The following is a 13,641-nucleotide window of genomic DNA, read 5'->3' as shown; positions in this document are numbered from 1 at the left end:
AACATGCAACCTGGAGTCAGAAGACCTGAGGTTATCACAGACATATCTCTTATAAGATATATGACCTCAAGCAAACCACCTCTGCATGCCACTACCCAAGGTGTGTTTGCTATAGGAGCCACCACACTCGAAACTTCCAATGAAGCTTACGATGAAGGATAGCATAAAGCATTTCTTTTTAGAAAAGTAATGTGCAGAGTCTATAACTCAAAATAAAAATACACGAGCTTCAGTTTTTAAGATCTGCAAGTGTGCTCTACAGGACACAAATGTCACAAGGAAAACTAACTGTGAAGTACTAAAGCAAAACCTCATGGTAACTGTTGTCCTAACTTCATTAATTCACCATAAGAATGACTTTGCTGCCCATATTCCAGTAAGTTTTTGGCAAAGTAAATGTCTGACTGTAAAAATGGAATGCTAGTCAGAATGTAGCACTTGTCTGGTACTTCAAATAAAATTTTACATAGTCATTATTAAAAATCAAAAACATCAACTAGAGACTAGGGAAAATGCAGAACTATTTTAATACATAAAAATAAGGCACTAAATTTCACTAATAAATTGTTTGGGAAAGAAATAAGATAGAAAGTGAAAAATTAAGGAAGAAATTAGTTATGAAAATTATGGACATTCACCATAGTATTATTAATGCAAAGTTCACAATTAAGATGATACTAGAAAGCTCAATTATGCTGTGTTTGAAAAATTAAGAATGAAATTAGAAAATTTAATTAAAATTCGGTTCTCTTACTTTAAGGGGGAGGGGAAAATAGTTAAAACATAACACACAAAATGAAAACAACACAGCCTACTTAGAGAAAGGGACGTTACAGTCAAATGGTAGAGTTGAAAATTTCTTTTCCAAAGCAATTTGAAGAGTTCCTGTTGGTTTCTCTCTTCTATTCTGCTCCCTATACATTAACATCTTTTTAAAAATTACTGTTACCATAACAATGACAAGGAGCCTAAGAATGTTATTTTATTTCCTGCAACTTAAAACAAAGGGAAAAATTTTTTTAAAGTGAAAGAAAGTCCTATTAATCCCCATATCAACTTGAGGGCATTACACTCTTCTACGTCAATGAAATAAGATCTCTCTAGGAGAAGGAAATGGCAACCCACTCCAGTATTCTTGCCTGGAGAATCCCAGGGATGGGGAAGCCTGGTAGGCTGCCGTCTGTGGGGTGGCACAGAGTCGGACACGACTGAGGTGACTTAGCAGCAGCAGCAGTCAATAAAGAATGCCACAAACAGAGCAAGGAGGCACTCTCAGAAATGGGATCTTAGCATAAACTTCAATGCACATTACATGCTTATAAAATCCTCACCCTGAAAGACAAAAGAAAAACCTAAACCCTCACAAATAGACTATTTCAATTTAATTTTATTATGAAAACAACGGGAAATGGCAGCAGGGTATTTGATAAGCTCAATTAGCAGAAGGATCAAATGAAGTGATGACATACCATTATGACCTCAGGGGTTAAAGATGCAATTTTCCATCTGGTGAAATCTAGATTTCTACTTCGAATGCTGACACCACCTGCTGTATGCTATTAGGCATTATCTTGAGCAGTCCCTAAGCATTTTGCTTACAACAGGTACAGCCTTTCAAGTTTTTTTCTTACTTCACTCTGCAATATAATTGCTTCCCCATGAACAGAAATCAAAAATAAATTCTATGTAATGGCTTGTTCAAAACAGGCATTAAAAGCCATCCTAACGCATTCATTTACCATTCATAGTAATAGTAAAAATATTATCATTTATCTTCTAAGTCACAAATGATATTATGCCATCATTTTCTATAGCACCTAAGAATTATTCCAATCAAAGGCTCTTTTTGTATGTTCTCAATTAACAGTCTCCTGCTACTAAAATGGATATTTTGGGCACGTCTGATAAGAATAAGGTCTATAGAACATTCTTAACAAAATGAAAATTCATTGTATTTTTAAACTTGATGAGCTTCTTTGAGTGAGACCATGGTAAACAATTAAAAAAATTTTTTTTTTACATACCAAGTTCAAGGGGCTCATTTCTTAGTGTTCAGACCCTTATACATTTTATTAGGCTCTGCAAGTTGTTGTTCTTATACTCTGAATAAAGGACTCCGTTTGCCAGTGATTAACCAAAGAGGGCACAGGTATTTTGATTAGATCTGATTAGGTCTGTATCCTGTCATGCTACACGTGTGCTGGCACACACACTCACATTCACACTCCCCTATAAATAGACTACAGACACAGGTTCAGATAGACCAGTCTTGCGATTTCACTGAGAACAGTCAATAGCGTAACAATGAACAGTCACAATTGTTTGACACTTATTTTCCAGGGTATTACTAACTTTTTCTAGAAAACGTCACCTTTTTGTCGTCTGCACCTCCTCCCTAAGCAGCTTCACCAAACACCCCATGCTGATCCAGTACTTCTCAAGTATCTGGTAGGTATACAGGTTTCTCCCTCATTAAAACTAATCCTCCAGGTTATTTCGCTTTCTTCAGTGTTCCAGAAATGGGAGCATGCAGCATACGTAACTCAAAACTTACTTGGCTTTCTGAATCCACACACAGTAGTCTGAGATGTAGAGATCATTTAGAATATAAGCGGGGTCATTTTCCTGAAAAATTTTGTGAATGTCCAGCAGACACTTTAAAACGGCACTTTTCCCTAAAGGAAATTGAAAAAAATAAAATTATCCCCAAGGAAAAAATTTGATTTTTTTAACTGAGAAATTCACATACTGATGAGTAACATGTGTATAGCAGCTCAGAGTTTTAATCATTTTTTAACATTTTTCATATTCTTTTATTGCAGGATATCATATCAGTATCATTCAGTCCAAACCTCTTTCTTTCCTGAAGAATTATAGAAAAATCTTTCTACTCTATTGTTATAGTTGATTAATTACAGTCACCATAAAAACACCATAAGATGTGACAAGGTACATTAAATAACAAGGAGAGAAGTTATCATAAGTAAATGAATATTTAAATGTATCATAGTTTTAATTAGATAATGTTTCTCTAATTCAAGCTTTCAAAATACCACAGAAAATTATATTTTCAAATATCTCTATTTCTTAAATCAATCTTTTTTGTCAAGGAATTACCTAGAACAAACTTAAATTTTTCCACCTTAAAGAACTGAAGAAAACTCAGACTGAAAAATATAAACTACCATAATTCTACTTCAAAAACAAACTGACAAAATCACTTGGAAAAAAGGTATCAAGTATCGAAATCTTTTCCAACTTAATTACTTCCTCCTGGTTGTTCAGTTCAGTTCAGTCGCTCAGTTGTGTCAACTCTTTGTGACCCCATGGACTGCAGCACACCAGGCCTCCCTGGCCATCATCAACTCCAGGAGTTTACTTAAACTCATGTCCATTGAGTCGGTGATGCCATCCAACCATCTCATCCTCTGTCATCCCCTTCTCCTCCCGCCTTCAATCTTTCCCAGCATCAGTGTCTTTTAAAAAGAGTCAGTTCTTCGCATGAGGTGGCCAAAGTATTGGAGTTTCAGCTTCAACATCAGTCCTTCCAATGAGTAGTCAGGACCGATTTCCTTTAGGATGGACTGGTTGGATCTCCTTGCAGTCCAAGGGACTCTCAAGAGTCTTCTCCAACACCACAGTTCAAAAGCATCAATTCTTCAGTGCTCAGCTTTCTTTATAGTCCCAACTCTCACATCCATACGCGACTACTGGAAAAACCACAGCTTTGACTAGACAGACCTTTCTTGAAAAAGTGATGTCTCTGCTTTTTAATATGCTGTCTGCTGCTGCTGCTGCTGCTAAGTCGCTTCAGTCGTGTCCGACTCTTTGCAACCCTATAGACGGCAGCCCACCAGGCTCCGCTGTCCCGCCGTCCCTAGGATTCTCCAGGCAAGAATACTGGAGTGGGTTGCCATTTCCTTCTCCAGTGCATGAAACGGGAAAGTAAAAGTGAAGTCGCTCAGTCGTGTCTGACTCTTAGCGACCCCATGGACTGTAGCCTACCAGGCTCCTCCATCCATGGGATTTTCCAGGCAAGAGTACTGGAGTGGGGTGCCATTGCCTTCTCCAATATGCTGTCTAGGTTGGTCATAACTTTTCTTCCAAGGAGTAAGCGTCTTTTAATTTCATGACTGCAGTGACCATATGCAGTGATTTTGGAGCCCCCAAAAATAAAAGTCTGTCACTGTTTCCACTGTTTCCCCATCTATTTGCCATGAAATGATGGGACCCGATGCCATGATCTTAGCTTTCGGAATGTTGAGTTTTAAGCCAACTTTTTCACTCTCCTCTTTCACTTTCATCAAGAGGCTCTTTAGTTCTTCTTTGCTTTCTGCCATAAGGGTGATGTCACCTGCATATCTGAGGTTATTGATATTTCTCCCAGAAATCTTGATTCCAGCTTGTGCTTCATTCAGCCCAGCATTTCTCATGATGTACTCTGCATATAACTTAAATAAGCAGGGTGACAATATACAGCCTTGACGTACTCCTTTCCCGATTTGGAACCAGTCTGTTGTTCCACATCTGGTTCTCACTGTTGCTTCTTGACCTGCATACAGATTTCTCAAGAGGCAGGTCAGGTAGTCTGGTATTCCCATCTCTTTCAGAATTTTCCTCAGTTTATTGTGATCCACATAGTCGAAGGCTTTGATATAGTCAATAAAGCAGAAGTAGATGTTTTCCTGGAACTCTCTTGCTTTTTCGATGATCCAGCGGATGTTGGCAATTTGATCTCTGGTTCCTCTGCCTTTTCTAAAACCAGCTTGAACATCTGGAAGTTCACGGTTCATGTATTGCTGAAGCCTGGCTTGGAGAATTTTGAGCATTACTTTACTAGCATGTGCGATGAGTGCAGTTGTGCAGTAGTTTGAGCATTCTTTGGCATTGCCTTTCTTTGGGATTGGAACGAAAACTGACCTTTTCCAGTCCTGTGGCCACTGCTGAGTTTTCCAAATTTGCTGGCATATCGAGTGCAGCACTTTAAAACTACATTTGGTTAAGTCAAGGTCTTTGTGTCTTATCAAAGTGGCCCAGGGTAACTGTATCTAATGAGGAGTGTGGATCTCCATCTCCCCACCACCACAGACCTATTTTAATTACAAAGTAGGTAACCTTGAAGGCTGAGTTTGATGACAGGAGGAAGGAACCCAATCATAACTCACAGAATTGATAAAACCAAGTTAGCCATGGTATTCAAACAGGAAAAAATCAAGGGAGAACTAATGAAACTATGAGAATTTTGGGAAACAGTTTAAATTGCAACAGAGAAAAAAATTGTCAGGACAAGCATATGCCAAGTTCTTACTTTCTCTCTCTCTCTTGTTCATGGGGTGGGGAGGGGGACATGAAGTTTTATGACAACTACTAACTTAAAGGTTTAAAAGTCAACCAAAAAAATAGTCACTGGAAGCTTACATAAACTCCTCTATGGCATGATGCCCCAGAATACTGCCTCTCAATACGACATGCCCTACTAATACAAGAGAGTTAATAGAAAATGCAGATTTGAAGCTAGGTTGCCTCAGATGGTAAAGAATCTGCCTGCAGTAAAGGAGACCCAGGTTCGATCCCTGGGATGGGAAGATCCCCTGGAGAAGGGAATGGTAACCCACATCAGTATTCTTGCCTGGAGAATTCCATGGACAGAGGAGCCTGGTGGGCTACAGTCCATGGGATCGCAGAGTCAGACATGACTGAGCAACTAACACTTTCTCCTTTCTCATAGCAAATAATTCAGTGAGTGAAGAAAAGGGGTAGGTATGCCAGCTTGGAGGGTGGCATGTAAAGGAGCAGAGACTTAAAATGGGGTGGGTTAGAGGAACAATAGAAAGAGACCATTTAGATGGAGTGATGGTTCTAGTAGGGAAACAGGGGGAGTAAACAGATGAGTTTGGTAGAAGTGAGACTGTGACAAGGAAGAGAATATGAAGGTGATCAGGCAGGACTGTGGGGACAAGACCTAAAGGCAGCTGTGGGAAGTAGCGATAGAAGACCCTACACACCAGAGATTTTCTGAAAAAGAGTGTGGAATTAAGGTCACATGTTTAATGAGAATTCATTGCAACCATTACCTAATGAAATTAAAAGAGCTCTTTTCTACTTGCTAGATGGGATGCTGATTCATGAATCACTGAATAAAGCAAATTAAACAATATTTTTAAAAGAAATTTCCTAGTTTCATTTAACAGACATGCCTAAAGTGAGGTTGCCCCTTGCTAGGGGCCACAGGCAAGTTCAAATCTTCCAGTTATCACAATATAATAATAATAATAGCAATGCCCAAAGAAATCAATTTTTAAAATTTAAAGTGAAGTTACACTCTACTTATGTTCCGATCTCTATTTTCTTTTTTTTTTTTAAAGACAAATACACATGGAAAAAAAGTCTTAAACATGAACACACTCATATTTCTATAGTCACTAAACAAATACGTGGGATCCTGATGTGTGTCGGGCATCGTTTCACACATGGGATTACAGTTGTTTATTTTTCTTTAAACTTTCCCCTATTTTCTTTTTCTTTAATATAGTTCATACTTACTTTAATTTTATAGTTCATAACTATGTATAATCTTATTGCAATAAGGGCAAATTCTACAGAGATTCACAGGCCAATCACATTAGGCATTACTAGGACATTCAAAAACTACCTCACATATGGATGCACCTCATATATGGATGCAACTTCACTGATCTTGTAAATTTGAGTTTTTTTTACAGTTTAAGATTATTTGCTATTTTAGATGCAGCAGTGTTCTTAAAGGCAATAGATGCCCTGGATATTCTCTTGAAGCAGAACCCACTGAGGGACAGCCGTGACAACTTGAACTTTTCCCACTGCTCAAGGCTATCCTGGCATCCCCATGGACACAGAAATAACTTTCCCCTATTTTCAAAATTCTTCACAATAAACATTTAGTAATTTACCAAAATTCAGATATTCCTGACTACATAGCTAACCCTTGAAATATTGACCAGGAATGTTAAAATTTTTAAATTCTTATTTCAATCTTCTTTACCTTGTATTTTTGAACAATACAGAAGCAACATTTAGATTAGGTGATTCTAGAAAATCACATATGAGGCAGTTTTAGGCATTCTTTCAAAGTTTATGTCTTCATTGTAAGTCTTATTCAAATTATTTTTGCAGTGTGCTATGTGACAAATAAGCTAAAAGGCAATAGGCTACTGGCAGCTGACACTCTAGAACCAAAAGTACATTAAAACCATCCTGCCCCCAACAATGTATACTGTTACTCCAAGGACATATTTGATCCCGTGTAGTCAAGGCTATGGTTTTTCCAGTGGTCATGTATGGATGTGAGAGTTGAATGGTGAAGAAAGCTGAGCGCTGCAGAATTGCTGCTTTTGAACTGTGGTGTTGGAGAAGACTCTTGAGAGTCCCTTGGACTGCAAGGAGATCCAATCAATCCATCCTAAAGGAGATCAATCCTGGGTGTTCATTGGAAGGTCTGATGTTGAAGCTGAACCTCCAATACTTTGGCCACCTCGTGCGAAGAGTTGACTCCTTGGAAAAGACCCTAATGCTGGGTAGGATTGGGGACAGGAGGAGAAGGGGACGACAGAGGATGAGATGGTTGGATGGCATCACTGACTCGATGGACATGGGTTTGGGTAAACTCCGGGAGTTGGTGATGGACAGGTAGGCCTGGCATGCTGCAATTCATGGGGTCGCAAAAAGTTGGACACGACTGAGCGACTGAACTGAACTAAACTGAACTGATTCCCACTAAATCACCATAGGTGGTTGCAGCATCATAGCCAAGAAGCTTGGGAAGCATGCACTTTTTTTTCTTCTCTTTTTTACATCTCTTGCACTGACTGCTCTTTCTCTCAGGTTGCCAACCACTTATCCAACAGCTATGAGCAAAGGAAAGAGTTGGTCCATCTTCAGACTGTCACATGACCAGTGGCTAGAAGGGGACTCAATGTACCTGCCTCCTGTGGGGTTGTAGCTAGTCGTGGGCTAGTTACGCAACATATGGGCCTAAAAAAATGTTCAGACCTAAATGCAAAAGAATCATTTCTGCTCCAAGGCACTGCAGATGAGTGACCATTTTCCACCAGTTCACTGCCTGGCCTGGAGCACGAAAAAGCAGGTACCTTGCATAGTAACCACAGTAACTAATTTCACGGCAGTGATACAGTAACAGACCTCTCTGAAGAGTTAGGTATTTTCTACTCTCGCCTGGTCCTCAATGAAGCCAACTCTGTCCATGGAGGAAAGACTTTTGACACCAAGATTTCTCTAAGAGTTTTAAATCAGTGAAGGGACTTCAAAACTAGAAATCTGGCATATAAATGGACAAGTCCCATGCACGTTTCACTTCAGGGAAAATGACTATCTAATGACAACAGAGAAATACAACACCACCAACAACAAACGCATGATAGTAACAATCAGGTAGGCTGTAAACAGTATTTAACACAGTCTCTGGCTATGCATTCTCCAGCTCTCCTTTAATGGGAATGTAAACTAACAACAATATGCTTTCCTGTTCTGGACAGATGTGGCATCTCAGATTAATATATCTTAAACCAGAGACAAGATTGAGCTGTTCTAAATCAGAATCCATTGGCTATCTGAGATGCTCCTATTAGCTGACCAGGTTTGATCATAATCATTCAATGACAGGCCAGCTCATGGTTGAAGGCTCTTAAGAAATGGTTCCCATCTCTAGGAGATTAGAAGAATAGTGGCTATTTTTATTGGCTAAAAGCCAGCATAGAAAAAAATAATATAAATTGCTAACTCTATACAGTAAGAGCAGAATTTCTTTTCAACTCTTGGTACATTATAGCTATGATATGACTGTGGTTTTCTGGGTATATAGTTCTGTCCTTTAAAGTTTTGAACCACACATAACAAGAAGCCAAAAAGAGTAAAGGAGAAAGAAATGGTGATTCAAAACATCTGAAGGAAAGCACTGGTTGACCTTCATTTGTAAGAGCATCTCAAAATAAAACCCAACACGGCTATCATCTTAAAATGAGTAACCTAGTAGATGCCTGGCTAGAATTCTGGGATTTTGATGAGACCATATTATGAGGAGGGATAATTTATGAATTATCTTTAACATTAATTTTCAGAGATCACTGGACCATAAAAAGGGATGACAGAAGAACTATATCAAAGTAATCAAAATGAAGAGAACCAAAGTGTGGGAATTTGCTTCAATATCAGGTCCTGTTAGAAAGTAGCATAAAGTCCCGAACAACACAAACATGAGTTAATTTAACTTTATGAAAGCTTCTCAGTCTATTTAGTATTTTATCCTTAACTTCTTCAGATGTCGTTTAAGCTCTTACACTTTTGAGCTGTAATAAAGAAACACATATTGGAAGCAATGACAGTTGTTATTTCAAGCACAAATTTACAGTCTTAAATCAATTTTTAGATGCCTTTTTGTTATTAAAATTACACATATTATCTGTATAGCCACAAATGAAATCAGCACAAAGCAAACATACACTTTGTAAATGTTCCCTTTGCCTAGAAAGCAAACCTCAACCCAAACCTAATTTTCCATCAAGTCTCAAAATGGGCCATGCTTCCTTAGGAACTGGCTGCCAACTAACTGCCCAACCCCACCCTCCTCCAGCCCAAGCTAGTTTGGGTTCTTTTAAAATGCCTGTCACGCTGTCTGTTAATTAATAGCTACCCACCAAGTACTCTCTATATACTGCATCATTTAACCCTACTAGTTTGGTGCTTTCTTGCTCATTTCATAAAAGAGGAAACTGAGGCTCAACTGAAGGTGTTAGCCAAGATCACAGCTAGGAAACAACAGCCGCGATGAACATAGGTATGTCTGCATCCCAGCCACTACATAATACATAATGTCACTATTTATCACCTTCTGTGGCAAACCTCTTGATGGGAAAGAACACAGCTTCTCATTTGTCTTCCAGGGTCTAAAACAATGTCTGGCAAATGGTAGGATCCTGTTCAGTAAAGGCAGCTTGCTAATGTAACCCAGAGTACACAAAACTTAAGTTTAAAACCACTTGGTCAGATTGCTCAGTTAACTTGTACTAGTTATAACACCTTTGTGATCTGTACCCAAAAGTCAAGGTGTCCTGACAGATGTGTGGTACACAACATGTTTGCCTTCCCTTTTTATTTCTATTCCCAACAAGTAAAGGATGTAGCTGTGCCAACTTTCTTATATACCACTACACCATCAGAAGTTCAAATAATGAATTTAACCCACGGCTGCTTTTTGCCTTTTCTGCTCTAACAATCTCTGCTAGATTTGCTGGTTTGAAAGGACAGCCTTGACATTCACTCTATCCTCCTCCTTAAGTCACCTGTCAAAGCAGTTGTGTCAGTATAGAAATACATGGCCGGATGTCATCAAAATTATATAATGGCAGCATGACTAATTTCCATTTCTTTAGACAGTTAAGAGTGAGGCATCCAAGTTCAAGGTAAAACATTAAAAAAAAAAACAACAACCCATCCATACAGTAAGTATAAAAGTAGACAGGTCAAGAAGCTGAACATGCATGGAAAAAAAGCTCTTAGAACAGCTGTGATCTAGATCTGAATTTTTTAAAAAAATTCATAACCATCTAAAACATCTTAATTATGCAGATAAAATTTTATTTCAACTATTCTGCCATGAATATGGCATGGATCTCAATGCCTGGGAGCTCAATTTAAAATCAATTCTTTGTATTGCTGCTTTAATTAATATTATACTTCATTTTTCCCAGTAGATATTAGTATGAAAAGTTCTGACTTCTTTTTTTTGCAATTAGCTTAGTTTCAAATTGGGAAAACTGAGACTGTACATGCAGTCAGAGAGAAGAAACATACAGGAAGAAAGACAACCGGATTTCTCAAATGGCGTGTAACCCGGAAGAACAAACCCAGTCTGACCAGATTTACAAGTACCTTTTGGTGACATTAGAAAATTAAGTAGAAAGAGAGGTAAGGGATCTGGGTTTTGTTGTTTGGATTTTCTAAGGTTTCTGGTCATAGTCATTTAGAGAATACAGGACCTCTACCTCCTCCCCACATCTCATCTTGGAACTTACACTGGGATGAGACTGAACCTAAACTGTGATGGAAGGAACAGAGACCTGGTACAAGGCCTCACTGCAGCTGAAAACTGGCAGGTCCAAGAGAGTGTGAGAAAGACAGGCTGGCACTTTGCTTGTCTTTGAAATCACAAACTGACGGTCCACATAGGCTGACCTGGGTGCTCAGATATGCCACAGTTCTTATAGTATGATATTAAATCTTTACATCATTGTTCACATTTCAAACTTTTGAGTAATTTTATATTAAAGATCATGACTTTCTGCTTCAAGACCCTAAAGGTGGCAAATCCACATAGCCACATGGCAACAACAGGCTACTGATGGGGCATGTGTGTCTCCAATTCACATGGGCTTCGTTACTCCCGCGTTTCTTAAATTCTGCCATTCTCATTAATTTATCTGTTTGGCCAGGTAGGCATCTCTGTTTCTGCTAATGTTGAGGGACCTACTTTAATAGGAACCAACTACTTCAGGTCCAGGCTTCTCTGATGGCTCAGCAGTAAAGAATCTGTCTGCAATGCAGGAACAGCAGGAGACACGGGTTCGATCCCTGGCTTGGGAAGATCCCCTGAAGGAGGATTCTTGCCTGGAAATCTCATGGACAGAGAAGCCTGGTGGGCTACATCCATGGGGTCTCAAAAAGCCGGACACGACTGAAGCAACTCAGCAAGCAAGTTCAGGTCCATCTCTTCCTATAGGGGGAGAGAAATGTGACAGGATGCCCATCAACACTGGCCACTATTTGGGATGGAAGGCAGCCAAAGACCTTGGCTCACTTGGAAAGGGCTCTCTTCCAACCCCAAATACAGTTGATCTTTGAACAATGACAGGGTTAATCTGGCCTTCGTATCTACAGTTCCACCCCATCCACAGATTCAACCAACCATGGACAGTGGGGCGCTACAGTATTTCCTACTGAAGAAAAAAACCCACCTGTAAGAGGACCTGAAAGCGTCAGTCACTCAGTCGGGTCAGACTGTTTACGACCCCAAGGACTGTAGCCCACCAGGCTCCTCTGTCCATGGAATTCTCCGGGAAAGAAAACTGGAGTGGGTAGCCATTCCCTTCTCCAGGGGATCTCCCCGACCCAGGGATCAAACCTGGGCCTTCCACACGGCAGACAGATTCTTTACTGTCTGAGCCTCCAGGGAAGCCCATAAGAGGACCTGTCCATGTTCAAAGTCAAGCTTGTTCAAGGGTCAACTTCATATGTACTCACAGCAAGGGGAGCCAAATTTTTTCTCTGAAGAGCTAGAGAGTAAATATTTTGCTTTGTAGGCCACATAATCTGTTGCACCTACTCAACTCTGCCATTATATCACAAAAGCAGCCATAAACAACACCCCAGTGAATGAGGATGACTATGTTCCAATAAAGCTTCATTTATGGGCACTAAAATTTGAAGTACATATAATTTACATGTGTCATGAAATACTGTTTTTCTTTTGAGTTTTTTTTTCAACATTTGAAGATGTTAAGATATTATCTTAAGGGACTATTTCTCCTTTGTATGTTGTAAATACCTATATTTTGTACTTTTGTCTTATCATTCCTGTTACACAATAAACTCAAGAGCCAAAGCCAAGTCATATATGTCCTCATAATTCTTTCCTGATTCTCTTTTAATGTCTTGCACAGAGAAGGGATTTGATTTGTGTCTGTTGAATAAATATCTGCTTGCTTGTTATTTTTCAGTATTAATTCCTATTTAAAGGAACACTAAATTGCAAAAATATAATTCTTCCATGATTTCCAGATAACATACAAGTATTTATTATTCAATATACTTCATCTGGGCTTCCCTGGTGGCTCAGACAGTAAAGAATCTGCCTGCAACGCAGGAGACCTGGGTTCAATCCCTGGGTTGGGAAGATACCCTGGAGGAGGACATGGCAACCCACTCCAGTATTCTTTCCTGGAGAATCCCATGGACAGAGGAGCCTGGTGGACTACAGTCCATGGGGTCACAAGGAGTCAGACACAACTGAATGACTCAGCACAGCACAGCACATACTTCATCTAGGTCTCAATATTACCATGCCACAGGACTTTCCCTCTTTAGGGTAAATAAAATATTTTCTCTTTGTTCTCCCAAATTTGTCTTAAATATATACATTTTTCTACCTTTATCCTCTTACTTAAAGTAAGTTTATAGTTACTTCCTTAAAAATTCAGATCAATTAAAAAAAATCTCAAAATTGACTTTAGATTTATTAAAAGAGGTACTAAACATAGAATTTTTTTTAAGCCATAATATCAAATCATGTAACTAACCTCCTGGGGTTCTTTTCCATTGCTCAGATCAGAAACTGTAGAAATTAACAAAAAATTTTATATAAATAGTATAGGAAATACCATGTAGATTTAAATGTAAATACCATGCAGATTTAAATTTAAATACTTAAAAGATCAGCAGTGTATCTTGAGCTATTACCCACCCATAAGATACTTTAAGTGATTTTTTGGGGGGAGCAGAATAACCATAAGATCTTAATCAGTTATGGCAATTAAAAGCAACGTATTATTTGTAAACCATACAGGAAATGCTGCCCCCTAAAGAATATTTTAA

General features: G+C 38.9%; 1 protein-coding gene across 3 annotated transcripts in view; it reads right to left on the bottom strand.

Annotated features, from left to right (window-relative positions):
* SHQ1 (SHQ1, H/ACA ribonucleoprotein assembly factor) overlaps positions 1–13,641 on the bottom strand; it is a 97,664-nt gene that overhangs the window by 40,473 nt on the left and 43,550 nt on the right. For all 3 annotated transcript variants that reach the window (XM_081528376.1, XM_081528375.1, XM_081528374.1), the window contains one exon: positions 2,555–2,675. In XM_081528376.1, coding sequence (XP_081384502.1) covers positions 2,555–2,675 — 121 coding nt within the window. The remainder of the gene's footprint in view (positions 1–2,554; positions 2,676–13,641) is intronic.

The sequence above is a fragment of the Giraffa tippelskirchi genome, chromosome 9 (assembly GCF_054371585.1).
Source record: "Giraffa tippelskirchi isolate mGirTip1 chromosome 9, T2T-mGirTip1v1.2.pri, whole genome shotgun sequence".
Lineage (NCBI taxonomy): Eukaryota > Metazoa > Chordata > Mammalia > Artiodactyla > Giraffidae > Giraffa > Giraffa tippelskirchi.
Note: the sequence above shows the minus strand (reverse complement) of the source record. Positions and strands in the feature narration are given on the sequence as shown.